Source organism: Capsella rubella, unplaced genomic scaffold, assembly GCF_000375325.1.
Source record: "Capsella rubella cultivar Monte Gargano unplaced genomic scaffold, Caprub1_0 scaffold_5, whole genome shotgun sequence".
Lineage (NCBI taxonomy): Eukaryota > Viridiplantae > Streptophyta > Magnoliopsida > Brassicales > Brassicaceae > Capsella > Capsella rubella.
In genome coordinates, this window is record NW_006238919.1 from 10,863,294 (window position 1) to 10,887,771 (window position 24,478).

A 24,478-nucleotide genomic window follows, 5' to 3' on the forward strand; every position below is an offset into this window, starting at 1 on the left:
TATGTCACCGTTCGATAAAGTTGCACTTAACTGATGACGATTAATAAATCTCTCTGTACGTGTGTTTTGTATATAGAGAATCACAAAGACACATCCTGTAATAATATTTGAATTCTTCAACTCTGTTTCATCATCATATATCTTTAGCATAAAAAGGCTTTTCTCTGGATCTGTAAGCCCAAATCAATTAGGAAGCCAACAAAGTTAAAAGGCTTTTCAAGGATTAAAAAGTTTAAAACCAGTGATCTAGTGGGGGGTAGTCCACCACATAGTGTGAGCACTACTAACATTTTTCCCGTGTTCGCATTTGCCTTTTTTTTGTTTGTCTGGTCAACCATTGAAATTTTTAATTATCTGGCAGGAATTACGGATTTTATAAAATAAATGTATACAATGTCTGTCTTTTGAGCTGTCCTCATTTGTAACCTTAATAAAGAGAACCCTCTCTGCAACATTTAATAGGCACAAACCTATCTCTCTCTCTCTCTCTCTCTCTCTGTTTTATACCCACTGTCGCTATGGTCGCGCCGCCCGTAGCCGCCGCGTCCTTAGAGCTCTCTCCTCCGCTCCCCGCCGTCGTCGAACAACCAATGGAGAAACCCCTAACAACCCCGAGTCAACAACTCAGCTTCCCGAACGAGTTCCCTTACGAGTTCGGCGACTTCTCAACCTTTTCCACTTCTCCAGAGGACACAACGGAGACGGAAGATGAAACAACCGACGACGAAGATGACTTCTTAGCCGGTTTAACCCGCAGACTCGCTCTCTCGACTCAGCGCCTCTCTTCTCCCTCATTCATCACCGACATGGCTCAGGTTTATTGAAAGCTTCACTCTTTTTGTTTCTCCCCAAACATTATCTCCCAATGTAAATGTAAACTAAACACTCACAGTTTCTTCACTCAGTTTGTTTTATAAATTTTGCTCTGTTTCTGCAGTTGAAACCCCAAGTCACTGAGTCAGCACAGAGTGGACTCGGAAGTCCTAATGGTCCGTTTTCCCAAGTCCCTTCACCGCCGACATCTCCGTTTCGTGAAGAAGACTCGCTGAAAGTGTTGTCTGCTGCAGCTGGAGAAGTCGCCAAGATTCAAAAGGCTAATTTTGATGCTAAACCCTCAAGCCGCCCAAACCCTAAACCTAATTCCCTAATCCCATTTCCTCAAAACGCGGCGTTTTCAAACTACTACTGGCTGTGGCAGCCACATTACTATCAGTCTCGAGTCCCAAATGCTTGGCTTGTGTCTCCTGCTGCTCCCGTTAGAAGCGTCTTCACCGCTCCAACCACCGTTAAGCCGCCTTCTACTGGTACCGGCGTTTTCCTTCCCCGGAGATACTCAAACCCTTCCGATTCCCAGAAGAAATCAGGTAATTAATTACTCAATTTTATATCTTGGGAGTCTGAAATTTAAAAACTTTCGTTCAATTTTGATACTCTAGAAGCTAAATAGAAAAAAAAAAACAATATTGATTATTAGGAGGTGGATGTGTTAAGGTTCCGACAAAGGTTGTTAACCAAAAAAAACCTAAAATTGAAGAAGTCTCTGGTCGGAGCAAACCAAATTCGAAAGCTCGTGTCTCTACTGGACGCGGCAAAATCGATCAAGGTACTAATTCAAACATCCCCAGTTCTTAATTTTACAATTATAGAAGAAAAAAAATATAATAAGGACATTGTGATCGAATCTGTTCGTTTGTTTGCAGTAGCTGGTGGTGGATGTCAGAAGCAAGAAAGACCTCTTCCAAAAGAATGGACGTACTAAGTTTGAATTTTAAGGTTCTGTGTGGATTCAGGGACTTTGGAGATGAAAAGAAATGGTCGTAGTTAGTGGGTTGGATATATAAGTTGGGATTGTGATGGTTACTGGTTATAGTAGTAAAAAATAATTATGTTGGGGTTAAATTGGATTGGGATTGATTATTTAGTTATTTGCTTAATTTATGTTTAAGTAGGAGTTAATGAATACATTTTTTTGGCCTTGGGAGGTTGGAATAAGGTTTAGTGCAACAACATAGAGGATGTGTTTGAGAGTACTTTAAGTTTAAGGGTATTTTCTTCAGTTTTGGAATCTATGGGGTTGCAATAAAGAGTATCTGTAATTTGTTTGTTTTTTTTATTAAAAGAAGCAAAAGAAAGTTATAGTGAATCATACTAGTAATAGAGAAGATTGTATCCTGAAGTAGTTCCCTATATTTTCCCTATCAATATAATTTAATGTTTGTTGCATTTGTGTTTTCTCTTTTACATCTAAAAATCTGATAGAATAAAAGATGATTCAGTGTTTAAATGAAGAGTTCGAAGACGGGTTTGTTTTGCGAAATGCGATGATGAAAAAGAATTTTATCTCCAAAAAAAAATTGGTATTAGAAGGTGGAAAAGGAAAAGAAGGTTATGCTTAGGCGTGAAGCAGTAGACAAAGGCTTAGGGGTGAAACAGATCTTTTACGTCTTAATCGCCTTGGCTTACTATAATATAAGATTTGTGATTAAGAACACAAGATGAAGATATTTGTGAAGGAAGTTAAGATCTTGAGCCTAAAATGGTCTACACTCCTAGTCTACTAACCTTGAAGACAAGCACAAACCATAAGTCTAAAGAAAAAAAAAAAATTGATATGATTTAAGAATGTTACCTAAGTTTGTAGGTAGGTTCCGTTGTTGGTTATTGAACTTTTTGGTTTTCTTGCTTGCTCTTTTTTGGATTTTCTCCGCAAAAAGAGAAGAAGTCTACTGATGACAAAAAAAAAAAAAGAAAAAAAAAAAGAGAAGAAGTCTATAAGACAGACAGGAAAAAACAAAAGAAAACAATTGAGAGAAGAAGGAAAAGGTAAGCCACAAACATGAAAGACAAAAGAGTAACAAAATAAGTGAGAGAAGAAGGTAACGTAAGCCACAAATACGAAAGACAAAAGAGTAAGATGTTTGGATTGAGAGATGTGAATGTTAAGAATCCCTAATAATACTCTTACAAGTTACAACATTTGATGTTCTTAGGAAATTTTGTTTGAAGTAAGGTTTGTTTCCATACATTCCTGTTTAACGTCAGTTTTTCCATCGGCATCGGAGTAAATGCAAATAATGATTCCAAGTATTCATGATTATACGAAGCATGTATATGGATGGACCTATGGTTGAGGATATAATAATACTATAGTTGGGACTTGGGAGCTTCTTCTTTCTCAAGGTTATAGTTGCAATCAAGGTTCTCGCCCACAATACTTTAAAAAAAAAAAATACCATAAACGTATCTAAGACGATGAGACGATGACGGTGTGCCTAAAGCAAAAGCCTCAATCAATTTTCGCTATTTGATGATTACTGTTTTTTTTTTTTTAAATCATATATAAATTCCTAGCAACATAAAGGAAATAATACATACATATATCACTTGGGTCGATTCCATATAGGCATATATCATGAACATTGAATATGGCATTTTTAAAAATATCTTACTATTGTGAAGGAATGTAATTTATATATCAACTGCTACTAAAGCATCAACAACATATTTGGTTGAAGAGATGCGTAACAAACGAAACAACACACTAATGAAAAAAGTGACCCACATACATGTAGTAAAAGTCATGAAAGAGATGATAATGTATCCAATTCCAATACCAGTACTATTTTTTTTTTGGTAAAATACTATCCAATTTTTGTTTGCAAGGATTTTACTAGCAAAAAAAGAAAAAAAAAGAAAGAAAAATTAGTAGTTAGTCAGACTTCAAACGTATCTGAAATTTCCATATAATTTGTTTTAGATGTTATAGAGACTTCAAGTCTTATTTCTCAACATTATTGATATGGGATCATATATCCTAATCAATTATGTGAACTCGATCTTATAGCTATGTTATTTTTTTTTTCTTTTTTTTTTTGTCGGCAAAAGATCTTATAGCTATGTACAAGTTGGAAATGTGGAAACTGATCTTGGCCCAGCAACGTGGGCCGACCAGTATATCAAATTTCTCTGTCTAACGGGTCCAACGAGGCTAGTTTTTGGCTAAAGGAATCTAGAGGACCACTTGGTTCCATGTTTGAATTGGAGTATAATAATATAATACACAGACCCAATCCAGCCACGTAAAGATTTTGGTTAACAAAGTCCAACTGTCCAAGAGACTTGTCTTCGATGATATTGGTTAAAACGCGTCCGAAGCTTATGCGAAACTATTCTTACGCTTTAGGGTAAACTTTAAGGAAGAGAAGCAAAAAAATACACCACACATTTATTATTATGCTATAGATGACATGTTGGATTAGTTGGAGTTACAAATTTTGTTCTTAATTTATCTATCATGACAGTGACTCCGCTACCATACTCTTGGCTTACACTGTTTTTTTTTTTTTGCTAAACAAGGCTTTGGCTCACACTGTTTTAATTTCATTCCGTTTTTGAGATAGTTACATCTCTTAGTATATAGATATATGTATACCGCCATGTGATGTTGTTTAGAGAAACATGACATTTAGAGTTTGTGCCTATAACTACTGGTGAAATGTGATTCTTATTATAAAAAAAAGGAACAGTCAGTACTACTCACTAGCATTAATCTAATTAGAATGGAAGGGAAAGTTCAATGTCAATTGCATTAATCTAATCAGAAATGAGCGTTAGGAAACTTTATTTAACATTGTTTTTGGTACGTTACTCTCTTACTGTGAGTAAGACAAGGCCAAAGAAACAGAAAAATTTGGTGCAGGCAGTAAGTAGTCTTGCTAATTCTCCTATGACATGCAGCTATGACAGCTGTGGATTTGTAATAGGATCAAGAGTTTCATAGATACATAATATAAGATGTGCTTCTATGTAACCGTAATAAACCCTTAATGACAGATTAATTTATCTTTTTCCAAAACTAGTACTCTTCTCCTCGCTCTTTGCTTCTCAGCAACTTTGAAAGAACCACAAAGACAGTTAATGGAAGAACGAAAAGGGAGGAGAATAATCATGTTCCCTCTACCGTTTCCGGGACATTTCAACCCGATGATAGAGCTCGCTGGAATATTCCACCACCGTGGCTTCTCCGTAACCATCCTTCACACTTCTTACAACTTCCCCGATCCTTCTCGCCACGCACACTTCACTTTACGAGCTATTACTCACAACAAAGAAGGTGAAGAAGAAGACCCTCTCTCTCAGTCAGAAGCTTCGAGTATGGACCTCATCGCTCTCATTCGCCAGCTGAAGCAAAGTTACGCGGAGCCGTTTCGTCAGTCTCTGGCGGCGGAAGTAAGAGGAGGAGAGACGGTGTGTTGTTTGGTCTCCGACGCTATATGGGGGAGGAACACGGCGCTCGTAGCGGAAGAGATAGGAGTTCGTAGAATGGTGTTGAGAACTGGTGGTGCGTCGTCGTTTTGTGCTTTTGCCGCTTTCCCTCTCCTAAGAGATAAGGGCTACTTCCCTATACAAGGTTAACCGTACACCTATCCTTTTTTTTTCCTTTTTCGGTCTTGATTTAATGATTGGAAAATACGATATTTCATTTAATGATTGGAAAATACGATATTTCCTAGCAATACTGTTTAATTTGGGGAATATTTTGATTAAAGAAAAAACAGACGAAAAGTACGTAGCTGTTGATATTTACCTATTAAGCTATCCAAATTGAGGTGAATTTAAGCTGGTATTTGTTTTTTATTACACCATTTGTCACTTATTTATAAAATAGTTAAGTATATTCGTAAAACATATATATTATTGGATTATATATCATATATCTTAAGTTTGTTAGAGAAAACTAAATATTTACGTACTAAACATTAATTTTCACAGATTCTAGATTAGAGGAGCCAGTGACAGAGCTTCCACCGTTGAAAGTGAAGGATCTTCCGGTAATAAAACTGAAAGAGCCGGAGGAGCTTTACAGGGTAGTTAACGACATGGTGGAAGGAGCCAAGTTATCTTCAGGAGTCATATGGAACACATTTGAAGATCTTGAAACATTCTCACTCATGGATATTAGCAGCAAGTTACAAGTTCCGTGTTTCCCGATCGGACCGTTTCACAAACATAGCAACGATCTTCCACCGAAGACAAAGAACAAGGAAGACAGTGAAACAACCGAGTGGCTCAACAAGAGAGACCCACAGTCTGTGATATATGCGAGTTTTGGAAGCCTTGCAGCTATAGAAGAGAAGGAGTTTCTCGGGATTGCTTGGGGTCTAAGAAACAGCGAACAACCGTTTTTGTGGGTGGTTAGGCCGGGGTCTGTCCGAGGGAGCGAGTGGCTCGAATCGTTACCGTTTGGGTTTATCGAAAACTTTGGAGATAAGGGAAAAATAGTGAAATGGGCGAATCAGCTAGAAGTATTGGCGCATCCTGCGATTGGAGCGTTTTGGACGCACTGTGGATGGAACTCGACACTAGAGAGTATATCTGAAGGTGTTCCAATGATATGTACGCCGTGTTTCTCAGACCAGCATGTGAACGCGAGGTACATCGTTGATGTATGGCGAGTCGGGATGGTGTTAGAGAGAAGTAAGATGGAAAGGAAGGAGATTGAGAAGGTGATAAGAAGTGTAATAATGGAGAATGGAGATGGGTTGAAAGAGAGGTGTTTGGAGTTGAAAGAGAGAGCTAATATTTGCTTAAGTAAAGAGGGTTCTTCTTCCAAGCATCTAGATAAACTTGTGAGTCATGTCTTGTCTTTTGATTCCTATGCTTTTGCAAGTTAGAAAAATTACGACGGAGTAATGTATTCTAAGCACTCTTCAAAACCTTTGGATATTTTATTTCTTCAAACTATAATGTTGGTGAGTGATAATGATAAAGTTAGTCAATTTTGTTATTACAGGTAACAGTTTGTAGCTGTATAAATAGGGCAATATCCAACTCGATCAATGGACTATGTTATGTTGGTTTGAATATTTTGACTCATTTTGAGAATAATATAGGTCACCATATGAATTTAAAATACTAAATAACATTTTTTTGGTTAATGATTATTTAAACAAAATAAAGGGATGTATCAAACATGTAATGCGTCATATCTGTTACACCCATGCTCATACTATCAATATGTCAACGACCGTTTCATGAAGCCGTTGAAAGTAAAAACAAATTGGTGAGAATTCATGTGAGAAACCACTCATGGCATGCTCTCAATGTGTCATATGACAAATCAGCCGTTGATGTAAACAACAAAAAAACACACAAAAGTTTAACAACTGTCCTAGCTGCATGTGAGAAGAAAAATATGAGATTTTAAGACGACGCTCGTTCATAGACTACTTGAGAGTCTTTGTAATTTGGCCATAAGTGATCAACAAAAAAATCCAATATATATCCTTGAAATCTTCCAAACCTTCTACATTTTGTTTTCTTAAAGAAAAGAGAAGAAAAAATGGAAGAGGGAAAAGGGAGGAGAATAATCATGTTTCCTCTACCATTCACGGGACACTTTACCCCGATGATCGAGCTTGCTGCAATATTCCACCACCGTGGTTTCTCCTTCACAATCATCCACACTTCTTTCAACTTCCCCGATCCTTCTCGATACCCACACTTCACTTTCCGAACCATCACTCACAGAAACGAAGGTGAAGAAGAAGACCCTCTGCTTCAATCAAAGACGTCTTCAGGTACGGACATCGTCGTCCTCATTAGTCTTCTTAAACAATGCTACGCCGAGCCGTTTCGCCAGTCACTAGCAGCGGAAGTAGGCGGAGGAGGGAAGGTGTGTTGTTTGGTCTCCGACGCTCTATGGGGGAGGAACACGGCGGTTGTAGCGGAAGAGATAGGAGTTCGTGGAATGGTGCTGAGGACAGGTAGTGCAACATCGATGTGTGTTTATGAAGCTTTCCCTGTCCTAAAAGATAAGGGTTATCTCCCTATACAAGGTTTAATACTACAATTACCTTTTCTTTCTTTTCTTTCCTCTTTTAGCAATATTAAAGATTTTATCACACACTATTTTTTTCTCCAGAGACTAGATTAGATGAGCTAGTGACAGAGCTTCCACCTTTGAAAGTGAAGGATATTCCGATGATAGAAACGAAAGAACTGGAGAAACTATACCAAATACTTAACGACATGCTGGACGGAGCCAAGTTATCTTCAGGAGTCATATGGAACACATTTGAAGATCTTGAAAGACTCTCACTCATGGATTGTAACAACAATTTACAGGTTCCCTTGTTCCCGATTGGACCGTTTCACAAACATAGCTACTATCTTCCACCAAAATCAAGGAACAAGGACGACGATAAAATAACAGAGTGGCTAGACAAGCAAGATCCGCAGTCTGTGGTCTATGTGAGTTTTGGAAGCATTGCAGCTATAGAAGAGAAGGAGTTTCTCGAGATTGCTTTGGGTCTTAAAAATAGCGAACGGCCATTTTTGTGGGTGGTTAGGCCAGGGATGGTCCAAGGCGCCGAGTGGCTTGAGTCATTGCCTAGTGGGTTTGTGGAAAATATTGGTCATAAGGGAAAAATTGTGAAATGGGTGAATCAACTAGAGGTATTGGCGCATCCTGCTGTTGGAGCGTTTTGGACGCACTGTGGATGGAACTCAACACTAGAGAGCATATGTGAAGGTGTTCCGATGATATGTACGCCGTGTTTCGCGGATCAGCATTTGAACGGGAGGTACATCGCTGATGTATGGCGAGTCGGGATGTTGTTAGAGAGAAGTAAGATTGAAAGGAAGGAGATTGAGAAGGTAGTAACAAGTGTAATGATGGAGAAGGAAGATGGATTGAGAGAAAGGTGTTTGACGTTGAAAGGGAGAGCTAATGTTTGCTTAAGCAGAGATGGGTCTTCTTCCAAGTATCTAGACAAACTTGTGAGTCATGTCCTATCTTTTGATTCTTAAGCTTTTGCATGCAAGTTAGAAAAAACTACAAATGGGCAATGTATTCTAAGTCCTCTTCAAACCTTTTGGATGTTTTGTTTCTTCATATAATAATATTGGTTGTTTGGGTTTTATATGAAAGTTCATGTGTTATTTTACTGTTAAAATAATTTAATCCAAATTTGGTTAATGTAGATTTTTACAATTATAACAGCTGTACGTATCTGAACTCTAAATGGGTCAACATCCAGGCCAATCAATGAGTCAAAGATATGCGTAATCAGTCAATCCATTACAACTATGGTCATTGGTCATACTACAAGGCGGCGATTGCATTATCGGGAGTTTAAAACACCTACAATAACATACAACAAATCAAAATACTTTAACGAACCAAAATAACAAAAACAAAGAAGAAGAAAAATGGAAGCAAGTAAAAGGAGGAAAGTAATCATGTACCCGTTACCGTTTCCGGGACACTTGAACCCAATGATCCAACTCGCCAGAATATTTCACCACCGTGGCTTCTCCGTCACGATCCTCCACACCTCATTTAACTATCCCGATCCTTCTCACCACCCACTCTTCACTTTTCGAACAGTTCCTCACAACAACGAAGGTGGAGAAGACCCTCTGACTCAGCCAGAGGCTTCCAGTATGGATCTTGTCGTCTTTATACGTCTGCTGAGACAAACTTACGCGGAGACGTTTCGTCAGTCTCTGGCGGCTGAAGTAGGTGGAGGAGAGGCGGTGTGCTGTTTGGTCTCCGACGCTCTTTGGGCGAGGGGCACGGAGGTTGCAGCGGAAGAGGTTGGAGTCCGTAGATTGGTGCTGATCACAAGTGGTGCCGCGTCGTTTTGTGCTTTTGCTGCTTATCCACTCCTCAGAGATAAGGGTTACATCCCGATTCAAGGTAGATTTACAAACTTATCTTTTAATTTCAACTTCTATTTCGCGGTCAACTCCTTTATATTAATTAACAGAAATAAATCCAATGATGGTGTGACACGCTTCCTAGTTCCTATAGAAGAATAATGCCATATTCCAAATAAAAAATGACATTACACTTATTACTTTATTGTTACAGAAACATACAAAGTAATGGAGTATGTTTTTTCGTTACTACATGTGTGTGTGTTAAATTATAGATATAATTTTAGATTGACATATAGTAGCACTTATTAAATAATACGTTTGTTTTCACATATTTTTGTTTGACAGATTCTAGATTAGATGAGCCAGTGACAGAGCTTTCACCTTTGAAAGTGAAGGATCTTCCGGTAATGGAAACGAATGAGCCGGAGGAACTATACCGGATAGTTAAAGATATGGTGAAAGGAGCCGAGTCTTCTTTAGGAGTCATATGGAACACATTCGAAGATCTTGAAAGACTCTCACTCATGGATTTTAGCAGCAAGTTTCATGTTCCCATATTCCCGATTGGACCGTTTCACAAACATAGCTACAATCTTCAACTGACAACAAAAAACACAGAAGACCATGTAATAACTGATTGGCTCGACAAGCAAGACCCGCAGTCTGTGGTCTATGTGAGTTTTGGGAGCCTTGCAGATATAGAGGAGAAGGAATTTCTCGAGATTGCTTGGGGTCTAAGAAACAGTGAACGACCTTTTTTGTGGGTGGTTAGGCCCGGGTTAGTCCGAGGGGCTGAGTGGCTTGAGGCATTGCCTAGTGGGTTTGTCGAAAACATTGGCCAGAAGGGAAAATTTGTGAAATGGGTGAATCAACTAGAGGTATTGGCGCATTCTGCAGTTGGAGCATTTTGGACGCATTGTGGATGGAACTCGACGCTAGAGAGCATATGTGAGGGTGTGCCAATGATATGTACACCGTGTTTCACGGACCAACGTGTGAACGCCAGGTACATCATTGATGTATGGCGTATCGGAATTGAGTTAGAGAGAAGTAAAATCAATATGAGGGAGGTCGAGAAGGTGGTAGTTAGTAGTGTGTTGGTAGAGGAAGGAGATAGAATTAGAGAGATGTGTTTGAAGTTGAAAGAGAGAGCTCGTGTTTGCTTAGATAAAGATGGGTCTTCTTCTAAGAATTTAGACAAACTTGTAAGTCATGTTCTGTCTTTTTAGTTCTTACGCTTTTGCAACGTAGACACGTAGGAGCAATCCTCTTTCAAACATATGGAGGTTCTACGTTTTTTTAGATACTATGTTGGTTGTATGTTCAAATTTATATTAATCCCTTCAGTTGTATATATTTTAATTCGCAAAAAAAAAAACATTTTGTATATAATCAATTATAAATAAAGGGAAGCATTTCCATAATTTTTTCAAAAGTTTCTTAAATTTTTTGTTTAGACAATTTTGAATATAACTTTTATTTATTTAAGCAACTCATATTACTTTTTATTAATATTTTTATATCTCTTTACAATAAGCAACTTGTATTAACAACCACCAATAGATCGAAGGATCCAATAACTAAAGGTTGATAATATACTATGATAATATATGTATGAATCTAATAAGAGACACAAATAACATTTATTTCATTTTACTTTTATTTAACTTTGAATATAATTTGTGGATCAAATGTGTCATCCCATCCCGTCAATCCATTACTACAACCATGCTCATGACTGACTGGTTGCGACCACTCAGACACCTACAACAAATCAAATAAACCCTAAAATCTCTAATTACCAAAAAGAAAAAGAAACGAAAAGGTTACGAAGAAAAAAATGGAAGAGAGAAGAGGTAGGAAAATAATAATGTTCCCTTTACCGTTTGTAGGACACTTGAACCCAATGATCCAACTCGCCAGGATATTTCACCATCGTGGCTTCTCCGTCACGATCCTCCACACTTCCTTCAACTTTCCCGATCCTTGTCACTACCCACTCTTTACTTTTCGAACCATCCCTCACAGCAACGCAGGAGGAGAGGACCCTCTGACTCAACCAGATGCTTCCAGTATGGACCTCGTCGCCTTCATTCGTCTGCTAAGACAAACTTACGCGGAGCCGTTTCGCCAGTCTCTGGCGGCCGAAGTAGGCAGAGGAGAGACAGTGTGTTGTTTGGTCTCCGACGCTGTTTGGATGAGGAACACGGAGGTTGCAGCGGAAGAGGTAGGTGTTCGTAGGATGGTGTTGATCACACAAGGTTTGGCGTCGTTTTGTGCCTTTGCTGCTCTACCTCTTCTCAGAGATAAGAATTATCTTCCTATTCAAGGTAGACATATACAAACTTATTTTCAAATTTCGACTTTATTTATTGTAAAAAAAAATAAGAAAAAAAATATTTTCTTTTTGAGTCAACTCCTTTATTTTAAGAGAAATAAATCCAACTTGTTCAGATTAAAGATAAAAACATATCTGCTTACCTAAGCAAAATGATATTTTTGTTATATATATATTTTTTAACATATTGTTTAACTCGCTAGTGGCTATTGCCTACTGTATAAAGTTGATAGGTCTCTTTAGTTACATACCCATGTTAGCTTAAGTTTTGTATATGCATTTAAGTTTTATATACTGATTAATAATTAAAACTTCATATATATCTTAATGAGAACGTGTTATATATTCTATTAACCAATAAGTTAACAACGTTTTAATTATCGAATAAATATATAAATAGTCTTAACAGATGATGCGGAAACATTTTATTGGAGCATAGATTTACGATACAATTTTTGTACTTTTGATAAAGTGTGACACAATACTCTGTTTACTAGTTTCTAGATTAGATGAGCTAGTGACAGAGGTTCCACCTTTGAAAGTGAAGGATCTTCCGGTAATGGAAACGAATGAGCCGGAGGAACTCTATCTGGTAGCTATCGACATGATTGAAGGAGCCAATTCTTCTTCAGGAGTCATATGGAACACATTCGAAGATCTTGAAAGACTCTCACTCACGGATATTAGCAGCAAGTCTCAAGTTCCCATATTCCCGATTGGACCGTTTCACAAGCATAGCGACAATGTTCTACCGACGACAAAGAACATAGAAGAACATGTAACAACCAATTGGCTCAATAAGCAAGAGCCACAGTCTGTGATCTATGTGAGTTTTGGAAGCCTTGCAGATATAGAGGAGAAGGAGTTTCTCGAAATTGCATGGGGCCTAAGAAACAGCGAACAGCCATTCTTGTGGGTAGTTAGACCTGGATTTATCCGAGGGACCGAGTGGCTGAAGGCATTACCGAGTGGGTTTGTGGAGAACATTGGCCAGAAGGGAAAAATTGTGAAATGGGTGAATCAACTAGAGGTATTGGCGCATTCTGCAGTTGGAGCGTTTTGGACGCATTGTGGATGGAACTCGACACTAGAGAGCATATGTGAAGGTGTTCCAATGATATGTACACCGTGTTTCACGGACCAGTTTGTGAACGCGAGGTACATCGTCGATGTATGGCGTATCGGAATTGAGTTAGAGAGAACTAAGATGGATAGGAAGGAGATTGAGAAGGTTTTACGAAGTGTAATGACAAAGGAAGGAGATGGAATTAGAGAGATGTGTTTGAAATGGAAAGAAATAGCTAATGTTTGCTTAGGTAAAGGTGGGTCTTCTTCCAAGCATTTAGAAAAACTTGTGGATCATGTCCTGTCTTTTGATTCTTAATTATGCTTTTGTAAGTTAGAAAAGCTACGTGTGAGCATTGTCTCTAAAACACTCTTCACACCTATGAAATAAAATATGGATAATGGATACCATTATAACTAGGGTTGGGAAAAAATAGTCAAGATAAACCGAGCACTAATTTGATCCGGTTTAATTTTAGTTTTCTAAACTGGATTCCTACAAAAGGATGAGAATTGGCAAAAGAAAATGTTACTAATTTTTTTTTTTTTTTTTTATGTCCGTGTTATGTGAATTTTAGTTGGATGTTTGCTACTCCATATTGGGAGGCTTAAGATAATATACATCGATGTAGGTATCTAGTTTTCAGTACTTAAAATTAAAAATTTGTTATTGTCTTCTTATGTAATTCTTTTAAATTTAGCCAATTAAACAACAATATTGGAGATACTTCAGGTGTATTATATATGAAGGGCCGATTCGGCGCCGGACAAAAACACGTGAGAGAAAGACAAAAGCCACGTTGCGAAAGAAAGCAACTTTGTTATGGGCGATAATGTTTGTATTGGGGAACAGTCAGTTCCTGTGCTTGTGTCAGCGCCATTAAACCATCCGCGCAATCAGCGAAACAATGGTCGGAACTTTTGATTCTTCTTCTAATCAGTTATCTCAACTTCAGAATTTCACTGTTCAACTTTACTAGTGATTCACGTTGATCTCGAACTTTAACTGTGCAGTTGCTTTATATACTTTCACGATCATGGTATTAGCCTAACCTTTAATTTGGTTGTCGACCATGTTTCATCATACATATCTTTAACCGAATTTTTTTGTAATCATACGTTTCTAATGATATAAACCCCACGATTAGACAGTTGAATTCCTTCTTCTTCTTCTTCTTTTTTCCTGTTCTGTGGACCTAAGCATTTTTACTCGTCAAAGGACAAATCAAATCTAATTTAGTTATTATCAAACATAACTTTTTTATTATTAAATATAACTTAGTTTGGAGAGACAATATAAGGTGACTTATTATGACATCATTTTTTTTGTATTATACATTTTTCATATGTTCCTGTCACAATACCTAACTTTTACTTTTCTTTTTTACTCTTGTTTATGATGCTCATAAGCTTTGTTGGTTATTTGTTTAATCACACACATCATTGCAATGTGTTTGGTTGAGAAACAAGAAATAAGAATATACTCCAAGGCTCCAAGCTATTGATAACCAGTGTTTGTAATTGTGGCTATAATACTCATCATAAGCTTTGTTGAATGTTAACAATTGTTAACTAATTTTGTTTTTAAAGTCATTCAGTATAAACATCGTTGGATTCTTTTTTTTTTTTTTTGTCTAGACAAGCATTGCGAATTTAAACCTAGTATAAATTAGTAAACTATAGAAGTTACGATCCAAGTCAATCAATTATAACTGGACTATACAGGAGTTTTACATGTTCAATATGATCATGATTCATGTTTTAATACTTACAAATCAATCTCTGCTTTTTTCTAAAAACCTAATATCATGATCTCCTTAGCTAAGGCTAATTAACTTTTTATGTATGTGCTTTGCAAATATGTGAAATTGTGTGGTTAGTTATGTTTCCTAGTTTGTCGTAATTAAGATATAGACGTCGTTCTAAATTGTTTCATTATCATTTGTGTGCAAGATATTTTTTATATACCACTTTCATATTGACCAAAAGTCTTCCAAAACAACAACTATTTAAACATATATTATAATGCAATCACATATAGTTTTAATTCAGACATTGAACTATTTTAACAACATTACCTGTAGAATCTTTTATAATATCAGGTCTAGATTTGGTTTCGGATTTTCCATATTCGTTTGAACTGTTCTGATCATATCAAGAACTGTATCAAGAACTGATTTTTATTCTACTTAAATGAGTTATGCAGACAAATTTGCATCTCGGGAAAAAAAAAAGATTCCAAACAGCGTGCATGTCATGATTGAGTTTATTCAACAATCATAATCATGTAAATTATTAATAATGCAGAATATAATATTATGTGATACATTGCTCTTGAGGAGAAATCACAAATATTGTTAAGATCGTAATATATTAGATTGAACTCACTTGGTGCATGATGAAGGCAACTAACTAGTTAATAGACACACACATGCATTCATGTATAGAAAAAAGATTTGATTTCTCAATGTCACCGTAACGGCAAGCAAATCAAAATTTAAGGGAAATATATTAAGTAGTCGGTCTGATTATACGGCGTCAGCCACGTTCGGCCGACAATTCATTTCCCAAACAAAGTGTCGTCTCTTCATTATCCATTTCTCGTCGTTATTCTTACAAATACGTAATAACACTAAAACTTATCAATATTTATCTTTGACGACTTAGAAGTCACGTCCCTCGTGTACGTATATATACTCAATAAAATTATCACATCTCTTAGGGAATACAATCTGCACAAGTTTATAAGGTACTTCGAATCACGTTATCGTTGTTATCTCATTAGGGGTAACTTAAAGCAAGACTTTTAACAAATTTCTTACTTCCTTATTTTAAAAATTTAATTGAAATACCGATATTCATTGAACCTAAATGCAACATTGGATGAGATAAACATTGCACTTAGAAGTCAAAAGATGAAACGGAAAAAAAGAGACGCATGATCTTATAACCTTCTTTAAAAAGTAAAGATTAATAAAAGTAAGGATTACTTGGTAGTTTTCTTTTACCAAGGAAATATATAATGAGCCGGTTTAAGCTAAAGCAACTCAAAGATGGATACAAGATTTCACATTGACTTTTTGTGGATTATTACTACAACTGCACCAATTGACAAAATATCGGGTTTTCACATTGAAACTACTACTTAAGAAAAGCATTCATTTTTAATATATAAATCACTGTTACAAACTTGTATATCTTTTTTTTTCCTTCTGAAAGAAAAATGAAAACTATATCAAGAGAATCAAAACAGACTTTGTAGTCGATTCATTTAATCCCGTATGATCAATTGATTCTCTTTGTTTTCTTTTATAGGCCTTAATTACTTTTTAACCTTTCAATATGCGTTCAGAGCGGCGCCGTATATTGAATACGACTATACATTAATAAACATTATTCAAATCAACTGCACCAATGGACAAAGTTCTCTTTTACCAATTAAAAGCCTAATAATATTAGTTTTTAACGTATATTTTTTATTCAAGAATACATTGTCAAGCTGAAAAGACAAAAGCTCAAATGTATTTCTTCATTCACGACAAAAGATACATGTATTTCTCTTAATTTTATCGGAAACTATACATTATTATTCCTACACTAAAATACATTTATTCAATAGAGCAAAAGGGAGACATGAAGCGTGCGAACACGACAATACACAAATAGTATCAAATCGGCTTCGGTCGGTTGGTCATCTCGTTTACTCTCTCTTTCTCTCTCTATTTCTTTACTCTATTTTCATTATAGTATATAAAATCACCAACCCATGAGCTTATGTTATTCAAATCTCTCATACTAATATATATATTGAAACCGTTTCATCTCCCCCAAAATATTGTAACCAAAGAAAGAAAAAAAGTCTAGAATACATATCTTTTTTCTGGCAATCACATCTTCGATTTGATTATTTCAAGATTTGTTATAAGAGTGATAAAAAATGAGGACTCTTTGTCCTAATTTCGACAGGGAAGACGGTTTAGAGACGGTGTTGGAAGTTCCGATGCCGGAGGAGTTGTTCTGTTCCGACAACAATAAGAGTGGCGCTTGGCACAGCGTCAAGTCTAGTTTGCTCCGGTCATCGCCGGATAATAGTAGTAGCATCGCCACACTTTTTGGCGGCCGTGATGCTCAGATTCAGATGCTTCTTGGAATCGTCGGAGCTCCGTCGATCCCTCTCCCTGTTTCTTCCGATCACGACGAGATTGATCATCCCATCTCAAAACTCATCAAGAACCAATCTATTGTAAGTAAATATACTCGTTTAAATGATTTTGGCAAAAACAAAATCAATAGATTTACCTGAGGGACAAGTTTCTGATATTGCTTTTGCTCTGTTTTTTTGGTATTAATAGGAATCAGCCATGGCGAAGTACATAGTAAAGCAATACACAGCAGCGGCTGGAGGAGAGATTTCATTGGCCGCGGTGGAGAGCATGTACGCGATGGGAAAGGTGAAGATGGGAGTGACTGAGTTTTGTGCAGCGAAAACCCTAGTCGGGAAGAAGAAGAAGAAGATGGTGAGAATAAGAAACGTTAACAACAACGGGAATGGAGGAGGGGAGATGGGAGGTTTCGTTTTATGGAAGAAAGGTATGAGTCAATGGAGCTTAGAGCTTGTGGTTTCGGGTTGTAAAGTTAGCGCCGGTTGTGATGGTAACGTGGCTTGGAGACAAAGCCCTTGGCTCGCACATTCTCATGCCTCTAATGAACCTTCTGGACCTCTCAGAAGGTTTCTCCAAGGGCTTGACCCTAAAACCACAGCAAATATGTTCGCTGGATCGGTTTGCGTAGGTGAAAAGGCGGTTAACGACGAAGAATGCTTCGTGCTTCAGCTCGAAACGCAGCCTGCGGGACTTAAATCTAGAAGCAAGAGCGGTATGGAGACGGTGAAGCATACGGTGTGGGGATGTTTTAGCCAAAGAACAGGACTTTTGGTCCAGCTAGAGGATACTTATCTGGTACGGATCAAGACAGGTCCGGAAGAAGAAGATGTGGTCTTCTGGGAAACAACGTCTGAGACATTGATCCAAGACTATAAGAGCGTTGATGGTATTCAGATCGCTCACAGAGGAAAAACACGTGTCTCATTGTTGAGGCTCGATGAGAGCTTAGAGAGCCATTCAAAGACTACAATGGAAGAGAGTTGGGAGATTGAAGAAGTTGGCTTTAATGTGAAGGGTTTGTCTTCAGATTTCTTCTTGCCTCCAGGTGACTTGCATACAAAGGAAGAAGAAGAAAGTGAGTTTAGTTTCGGAGATTATAGTAGTCCTATGCTGCTTCCATTGAAGGTTAGTACAGCTTCGTGGAAACTCAAGTCCTCTAAAGTCACATCTATTGAAGATTTTGGTGAATTTGAAGGATAAAAAGATGAAGACGTTTCAAGATATTTTTTTTATAGTAAATTGATCTTCATTTTTTCGGTTTTGTAAATATATCATGGAGAAAAGTGCTTGTAATGTATAACATGCTGAAGAATATAATAGCAAGCAAGCCTTTTTCCTTCTCTCTCTCTTTTACGTAATTCTACATTTGTTGTCACTCATCATCACTTCTTGTGCTCTGTTTTAGAAACAGAGTAACCAAAACAAGTCGGAAAATAACAGAGTAACAACAACCGCAAACCAAAGCCTCTGTGAGCCGAAGTCATGATGAGGTTTCATGGGCTTAAAGCCCAACTTCTTACATTTTACCTTCAAACCGACTTCAACCAGAGAGCTATTTGAAGTTCCTAAACCAAGAACCAGGATTTAACGCTAAGACATTTAAAGATGAAAGAATACTAAAAAGTTACTCTTCCGTCGTTTTGTACCTCATTTGAGAGAAACAATGCATATGATGTAAGATTGTTATATATAAGAGATACGAATCTGATCAAAAGGCTAAAATGATCATTACATATTATGTTAAGTCTCTCTTCACGGGAATCCGAATCAAAATGTCAGAGACAACCTCGAATCATCATAAAGATCATCATCATCTATATGCGTCAAAGCGCAAAAAATGGGGGAAAAAACAAGTGGGGGTGGTGATGATGATTCTCTCAAGCCCTACGTTTGAGTTCAGCTTCTTGCACAGAAGAAATCTTGTCTAGGCATCATTCCAGAAAACTTGATTCGAGGATCATTATAGTTGAAATTATCAATCTTCAAGCTCTGTTCTGCTTCTCTGACAACGGCATTGTCAAGGCCACTCTTTATCCACGCAAGGTTGTTCAAATCAGTTGCTATAGATATCAGTTCTTGGTTGAAAACTGCACAAGGCTCTTCATAATCCACAAACTCCGGTCCCAACACCGAGTTACGTGAGAACTTGGTTTCAGCTGGATTAGTAGAGCAACCGCGACCACATTTCGAAGGGACATGAGGTTCATCGTAAAGAGATTGTAGAAATTTACCAGCCAATGAATCGGGTTTAGCCGCTTGAATCAACAGTCCCTCGCATGGAACTATGTTGTGGTCTCTGTATCCATTTCTGTGGCTAGTTGGGTTATAGACACTGAACGCACCAACACGAGCCACTGGGCGAAACACGTTACTGTCTACTGGAACGTTACTCTCTACTGGTGGAACATTACTGTCTAATGGTGGAGCTTGTTCTTGAGGTTCATTGGCTGCATCTTCCATTATAACATCACTCACTTGTGGAGGATTTGGTGGAGAATTGTTTTTTGGTGGCGAATTGATTTCTCCTTGAGGCAACTGTTGTTTTTCCTCGACATTTTCGTTCTTGATGTGAGCAGTGGTAACTGAATTAGGTATCCATTGACTACCAGTATTCCATAAATCAGCATATTTACGTCTAAGGGTCGAGTTCCAGTGGTTCTTGATAGCGTTATCTGTTCTCCCTGATAACATTTTGGCAATCACCGCCCATTTGTTTCCATGAATCGCGTGAGCAGATATTATCATACGATCTTCCTCATCTACAAGCAGAACAAACAGGAAGAAAAAGAAAGAATCAATCTTAAAAGCCAAACCCAAAAGAATCCAAAAGTGTAAAAGAACAATAAAGTTCATTTTGCTATGCTTCATGTAACAATGAAATTGGTTCTGACTTCAAAGAATAGTTCATAAAAACTATCTATCTTCTGTGACATAAAACATATAAATCCTCAGTCTCAGTATTATTATCTCTTTTTCCAAGTGATTACAAACAAAATTTCTCTCCTCTTACTCTATATCCAATGTAATCGACAGAGCAGAAGAAGAGACTTTTCAAGAATTTAGATAAAAGCTAACATTTTCACTGAATAGCTGCAACAGTATCATGTCAATACTTCAAACATAGTTGTCATTCACTTCACAAACTTCTAACACTAAAGATCAAAAAAATTTACCAAAACTAGGAAGATTCAGTAATTCAACAACATACAATTCAAAGTCGTTTGAACACGAAAACAAACAAAAACAAACAACCAAAGGATTAGGACGAAGATCGAGGAATCACTCCGAACATTTTGAGAAATAAAAACCTCAGAATCAAACAAAACCCAAAAAGCAAGAATCTGACTTTAGATGTAACGAAATCGAGGGTTTTAAGTTTTATTTTTATTTTTTTTTAATAAAAGAAATTACCAGAGAAAGGTTTACGCTTGAGAGAAGGGTCAAGCTGATTACACCAACGCAATCGACAAGATTTGCCAGAACGACCAGGGATACCACGAGCGATCAAACTCCAATTCCTCGCACCTAACTTACTCACGAGCTTAGTGAGCACAGCGTCTTCCTCCGTAGACCAAGGTCCTTTCACTTTACTCTTAACCCCTCTCCCACCGCCGCAACCACCGCCGCTTGAATCTCCAGCAGCTAACTCTGCGAGCTCCGCCTCTATCGCAGCACTGATTCCTTCGTCGGAATCTCCAGACGGTAAAGGTAACGGCTCCGATTGATGAGTTTCTCCTTCCATTTACACAAGAAAAGTTTCGATTTCTTTTTCTTTTTTTTTTTGCTGGGCGAAAATTAATTAAAGGAGAGAAAAAAAAAAAAGAGTATTAATTTTGGTTTGTACCAGCTTTTCCTAACTGCAAAAGCTTAGTGGGAAGGTTTAATAAGAGGAAGGCTTCATGTTCTTTTCGGGTTCGGTTTTTTGTTTATTTTACTATTTTACCCCTCTCTTTCGGGTTCGTTTTTCTCCTCGTCTGTTATGACATTTACGATTCTGCCCTTTTCTTTCATTGAATCTTGCCCCTATCTATATAACGCCGAGTCTGTTATGAGTCATCATAATAATACTTCCTTTTTTCTTCCTCTTTCCCACTAATTTTAATAATTTTATTGGAAGAAAAAAAAAGGTTTTGTAGAATTGGAAAAAAAATCATGCAATCCCACGAAATTACTTGAGAATATAGCTTTATGTAATGTTTTTATTCGATAAATCATGATCACAACAACCCAAAAAAAGAAAAAAAAGAAGAGAAAATATCAAGATAGTAGCATATGGTTTTAAAGATGATCTGACTTTTTTTTATTTAATTTAGTAAAGAGAACACGTTTTTTGGTGGAGTGTTAAATAATGAATATAGCTAAATAATCAACATTGATCTCAATTATCTAAAGTGATTGAGATGGTGTAAGACTACTACAAATACTGATTGGATTTTCAAAATCAATAACGCCTCGAAATTTCCCGGCATTGATTTATTGAAAAATATACAATAACCTCACTTTCAAGGCCCACTATAAAGTCAATAAGCTTGATCGAACCATGGTCCAACTAGGCCCGTTGGGCTTTGCTAAACTTATATCTGTTATCACCAGTGTCATGCCACTTTGACCTTTTTGAGTTTCTCAATTTTTGCTAATTTATCTTTCCAACATTGATCAGTGTAAGTGTATATATACATTTTCCTTATCCGAGAAAACTAAACGGAGTTTGTTTGGTCTAACTAAATCTTGAACCGACAAAAATCATCTGTATATAACTTTAGTAGTCAAACTATGGATAGCCTTACTTACTTACGCTCTACGTCGTCATTGTCTTCATCAAACCATCAAACTCTCTACACTAAGCTCCACCACTCAAAATTTTAAATCCTTTATCATAATTAACCAGTCTTCCAAACTACACATACACTTAATACCTTTGATATAAGTCAGACGTACCTCGTGGTTTAGCACGAGCGAAAATGAACAAGACGTGTGATGATGGAGACGGTGTGGCATATTATGCTTTATTGTTTCCGGGAATTTAATTTGTTCAATAATATTTCTATATCAAAAGAAAAAACTAAAAAATTGTATTTAAAGATATAATTTGGATATAATCTAGCTCATAATTTTGTAGTTTATATAAGACTACAGGGAACGAAAGTTACGTAACAAACAAGTCAATAATTGAAATTAGACTTAAGAGAAAACGACGCGAGCATTCGATTCATACATACTCTTGCCCTAAAATTAGGACAATGGAATTGGGAAAGACAACGACGTTGTCTTCTACTTATTAGACACTAAGTTAATGTCGCCACGTGCTATTAATACCTTCTTATCAACTCTTGACACTTGCGTTTAGATTCGAATCATTTTGAAAAAGAAAAAAAAGAAGAGTAAATGCTTACTCTACATACCAAGCGAGAAGACAACCAAGAGAGAGATCGATTACGTAAACTAAGGCCTCTCTATCTGAAATTATAAATACTACGTATACATAGAATCAATCTCGAACCCCGACATAGCGTAGCGATATGGTAGATAGCAACACTATACATGGATCCTCGTGTAAATGTATAGTACAGTCATATAATTTACTTGAGTTATTCATATATAGTTGAGGCGGAATTATTCTAAGTTGATAACTTTTTTCGAAAGTAAACAATGAATTGGTCCCCGTCGAATTCATAGCTAGCTAGCTTTTGAATGCTACATTTAATTTCTTCATTCAGTTCGTTTCTGACAAAAGATTTTCCCTCACTAGTTCCTTTTCTAACCAACACACATTTTTGGGCACATATAAATCTGCATAGAGGTTTACAAAAAAAAATAAAAAATACATCCGCATAGATACGCATGTATATATTATTCACTTGGCAACTTGAATATAACCTCTGCTTTTATTTTAATTCGATAAATACAAATTTTGTCTTGCCAAATTAATGAAAAGGATAAACCTGATTGGCGAGGAAATTGTGCAGTGACGCAATGACTTGTAAATTAACACGACGACTTGAGGAATTGAAAGCGGGAAGCATAGATGCAAAGCAAAGTAGGTCCATAAGAGTTGGTGCCTTCTTATTCAACTTGTCCTTCTTTCGTTTCTCCACTCAATACTCTTCAATATGGATGTGCTCATCATATACATATAAAAGTATGTACATATATACCCATATATTGTTAATTTTTAATATACATACTATGTTTTCTTATGTTATTTAAATTATAAAATAAAGCTAGTATATAGCAAAATCAGAGTATGTATTTAAATAAACCACATAAACTGAAAATTAGATAACTTGATCAGTCTATATTTCATCAAAATTCTCTGGTTCTTTCATTAACAAAATCCAAAGTTCAACTAATTAAACTTGTAAGCCTGCAAACAATGCAAGTGTATTAAAACCAATATACCAAATTACCTATGTATTATCATATAGTCCTTATTGTTAATGGTTTATATATCAAAGTTGAAATATACATATATACAAATATTGAGTTGTGATGGTGCGGTTGAGAGTACGAAACAAGGTGATGGGAAGAACGACAAAGAGGTGTGCGGAACTGGGGTTGGTGTCCAACAAAGAAGAGACATCTAATATTATGTGCTCTACGTTGGGATCTTTTCCAAGTGACCCACTTTTGTTTTGCTGTCTTATATATGTATATCTCACTTTCATGATTTCATTTCTCTACAAATACAGACCATGCATCCCCATTTTACCCTACCATTTGCTCTACATCCATACGTGCGTCTCCAAATACATACACATTATGATGTTCATATATACCTCATTCATATATATATAGTACCTTTTTATTATGTGTGTGTGTGTGTGTGTTACCGTAAGAAAATTGATAGCAATGCACATATTTTCGTGTTTTACTAACCATTTTCTCGTACTTATGCAATCATATCGCTGAAAACATGATCAATGGTGTATTTCTTTTCCAAGATTATGAAATTTAACATTTTATGCATATCTCATGATTGCTTTCAGGTTCACGCTATGACCAAATGCTTTCTGAGTTCTTTTTATATCTTTACTAACCCTTATTGGTTGGCATGATGATGATTAGCTAGGTTTAATGATGATGATGACACAAGGAAGTACTACTAATTTATAACTAACACTCTTTAGGCTCTTTTTATAGTCTATGGCTATGCCTTGAAGGTCCATTAATAATTGACATATATACTATATAGTGGATTTTGCTGAATTTTTTTTACTGATTTAAAAAGAGAATATCTTTAAAGTAG

The 24,478-nt window shown here is 36.7% G+C and overlaps 7 protein-coding genes across 9 annotated transcripts; 6 read left to right on the forward strand and 1 right to left on the reverse strand.

Moving 5' to 3' along the window:
• Window positions 1–443: 443 nt before the first annotated feature.
• On the forward strand, window positions 444–2,223 carry LOC17885290. 3 transcript variants are annotated; one of them, XM_023782662.1, is made up of 4 exons: window positions 447–815; window positions 938–1,364; window positions 1,475–1,603; window positions 1,704–2,223. In XM_023782662.1, exons 1-4 carry the CDS (start codon window positions 519–521, stop codon window positions 1,757–1,759), a joined length of 909 nt encoding a protein of 302 aa, XP_023638430.1. In that variant the 5' UTR covers window positions 447–518; the 3' UTR covers window positions 1,760–2,223. The 3 variants fall into 3 exon arrangements, with proteins under 3 accessions (XP_023638431.1, XP_023638430.1, XP_006291561.1); XM_006291499.2 differs by having other exon boundaries at window positions 450–815; window positions 1,701–2,223; XM_023782663.1 differs by lacking the exon at window positions 1,704–2,223 and having other exon boundaries at window positions 444–815; window positions 1,492–1,581.
• A 2,589-nt stretch (window positions 2,224–4,812) lies between these two features.
• Window positions 4,813–6,792, forward strand: LOC17885336 (UDP-glycosyltransferase 76F1). The gene is made up of 2 exons (XM_006290982.2): window positions 4,813–5,410; window positions 5,773–6,792. The coding sequence occupies exons 1-2, from the start codon at window positions 4,918–4,920 to the stop codon at window positions 6,672–6,674; spliced, it is 1,395 nt and encodes a 464-aa protein (XP_006291044.2). The 5' UTR covers window positions 4,813–4,917; the 3' UTR covers window positions 6,675–6,792.
• Window positions 6,793–7,259: 467 nt separating this feature from the next.
• LOC17887287 (UDP-glycosyltransferase 76F1) lies at window positions 7,260–8,924 on the forward strand. Its single transcript, XM_006293102.2, has 2 exons — window positions 7,260–7,838; window positions 7,925–8,924. The coding sequence occupies exons 1-2, from the start codon at window positions 7,343–7,345 to the stop codon at window positions 8,809–8,811; spliced, it is 1,383 nt and encodes a 460-aa protein (XP_006293164.1). The 5' UTR covers window positions 7,260–7,342; the 3' UTR covers window positions 8,812–8,924.
• Window positions 8,925–9,161: 237 nt separating this feature from the next.
• LOC17886570 (UDP-glycosyltransferase 76F1) lies at window positions 9,162–11,029 on the forward strand. Its single transcript, XM_006291037.2, has 2 exons — window positions 9,162–9,703; window positions 10,012–11,029. The coding sequence occupies exons 1-2, from the start codon at window positions 9,214–9,216 to the stop codon at window positions 10,893–10,895; spliced, it is 1,374 nt and encodes a 457-aa protein (XP_006291099.1). The 5' UTR covers window positions 9,162–9,213; the 3' UTR covers window positions 10,896–11,029.
• A 434-nt stretch (window positions 11,030–11,463) lies between these two features.
• Window positions 11,464–13,475, forward strand: LOC17885622 (UDP-glycosyltransferase 76F1). Its single transcript, XM_006293077.2, has 2 exons — window positions 11,464–11,996; window positions 12,502–13,475. Exons 1-2 carry the CDS (start codon window positions 11,507–11,509, stop codon window positions 13,386–13,388), a joined length of 1,377 nt encoding a protein of 458 aa, XP_006293139.1. The 5' UTR covers window positions 11,464–11,506; the 3' UTR covers window positions 13,389–13,475.
• Window positions 13,476–16,917: 3,442 nt separating this feature from the next.
• On the forward strand, window positions 16,918–18,549 carry LOC17886485. The gene is made up of 2 exons (XM_006291086.2): window positions 16,918–17,312; window positions 17,422–18,549. The coding sequence occupies exons 1-2, from the start codon at window positions 17,007–17,009 to the stop codon at window positions 18,430–18,432; spliced, it is 1,317 nt and encodes a 438-aa protein (XP_006291148.1). The 5' UTR covers window positions 16,918–17,006; the 3' UTR covers window positions 18,433–18,549.
• Window positions 18,550–18,896: 347 nt separating this feature from the next.
• LOC17884747 (transcription factor MYB25) lies at window positions 18,897–21,048 on the reverse strand. Its single transcript, XM_006291205.2, has 2 exons — window positions 20,644–21,048; window positions 18,897–19,991 (listed from the first exon to the last, which is right to left on the reverse strand). The coding sequence occupies exons 1-2, from the start codon at window positions 20,972–20,974 to the stop codon at window positions 19,129–19,131; spliced, it is 1,194 nt and encodes a 397-aa protein (XP_006291267.1). The 5' UTR covers window positions 20,975–21,048; the 3' UTR covers window positions 18,897–19,128.
• Between the last annotated feature and the right edge of the window lie 3,430 nt (window positions 21,049–24,478).

Excerpts from the sequence above, each read along its gene's own strand:
- LOC17885290 (XM_006291499.2), top strand. The coding sequence starts at position 519 with ATGGTCGCGCCGCCCGTAGCCGCCGCGTCCTTAGAGCTCTCTCCTCCG. Across the intron at positions 816-937 it reads TCATCACCGACATGGCTCAG|TTGAAACCCCAAGTCACTGA; the intron begins GTTTATTGAAAG and ends CTGTTTCTGCAG. Across the intron at positions 1,604-1,700 it reads ACGCGGCAAAATCGATCAAG|TAGCTGGTGGTGGATGTCAG; the intron begins GTACTAATTCAA and ends GTTTGTTTGCAG.
- LOC17885336 (XM_006290982.2), top strand. The coding sequence starts at position 4,918 with ATGGAAGAACGAAAAGGGAGGAGAATAATCATGTTCCCTCTACCGTTT. Across the intron at positions 5,411-5,772 it reads GGGCTACTTCCCTATACAAG|ATTCTAGATTAGAGGAGCCA; the intron begins GTTAACCGTACA and ends TAATTTTCACAG.
- LOC17886570 (XM_006291037.2), top strand. The coding sequence starts at position 9,214 with ATGGAAGCAAGTAAAAGGAGGAAAGTAATCATGTACCCGTTACCGTTT. Across the intron at positions 9,704-10,011 it reads GGGTTACATCCCGATTCAAG|ATTCTAGATTAGATGAGCCA; the intron begins GTAGATTTACAA and ends TTTGTTTGACAG.
- LOC17884747 (XM_006291205.2), bottom strand. The coding sequence starts at position 20,974 with ATGGAAGGAGAAACTCATCAATCGGAGCCGTTACCTTTACCGTCTGGA. Across the intron at positions 19,992-20,643 it reads CAAGCGTAAACCTTTCTCTG|ATGAGGAAGATCGTATGATA; the intron begins GTAATTTCTTTT and ends TTCTGCTTGTAG.
- LOC17885622 (XM_006293077.2), top strand. The coding sequence starts at position 11,507 with ATGGAAGAGAGAAGAGGTAGGAAAATAATAATGTTCCCTTTACCGTTT. Across the intron at positions 11,997-12,501 it reads GAATTATCTTCCTATTCAAG|TTTCTAGATTAGATGAGCTA; the intron begins GTAGACATATAC and ends TCTGTTTACTAG.
- LOC17886485 (XM_006291086.2), top strand. The coding sequence starts at position 17,007 with ATGAGGACTCTTTGTCCTAATTTCGACAGGGAAGACGGTTTAGAGACG. Across the intron at positions 17,313-17,421 it reads TCATCAAGAACCAATCTATT|GAATCAGCCATGGCGAAGTA; the intron begins GTAAGTAAATAT and ends TGGTATTAATAG.
- LOC17887287 (XM_006293102.2), top strand. The coding sequence starts at position 7,343 with ATGGAAGAGGGAAAAGGGAGGAGAATAATCATGTTTCCTCTACCATTC. Across the intron at positions 7,839-7,924 it reads GGGTTATCTCCCTATACAAG|AGACTAGATTAGATGAGCTA; the intron begins GTTTAATACTAC and ends TTTTTTCTCCAG.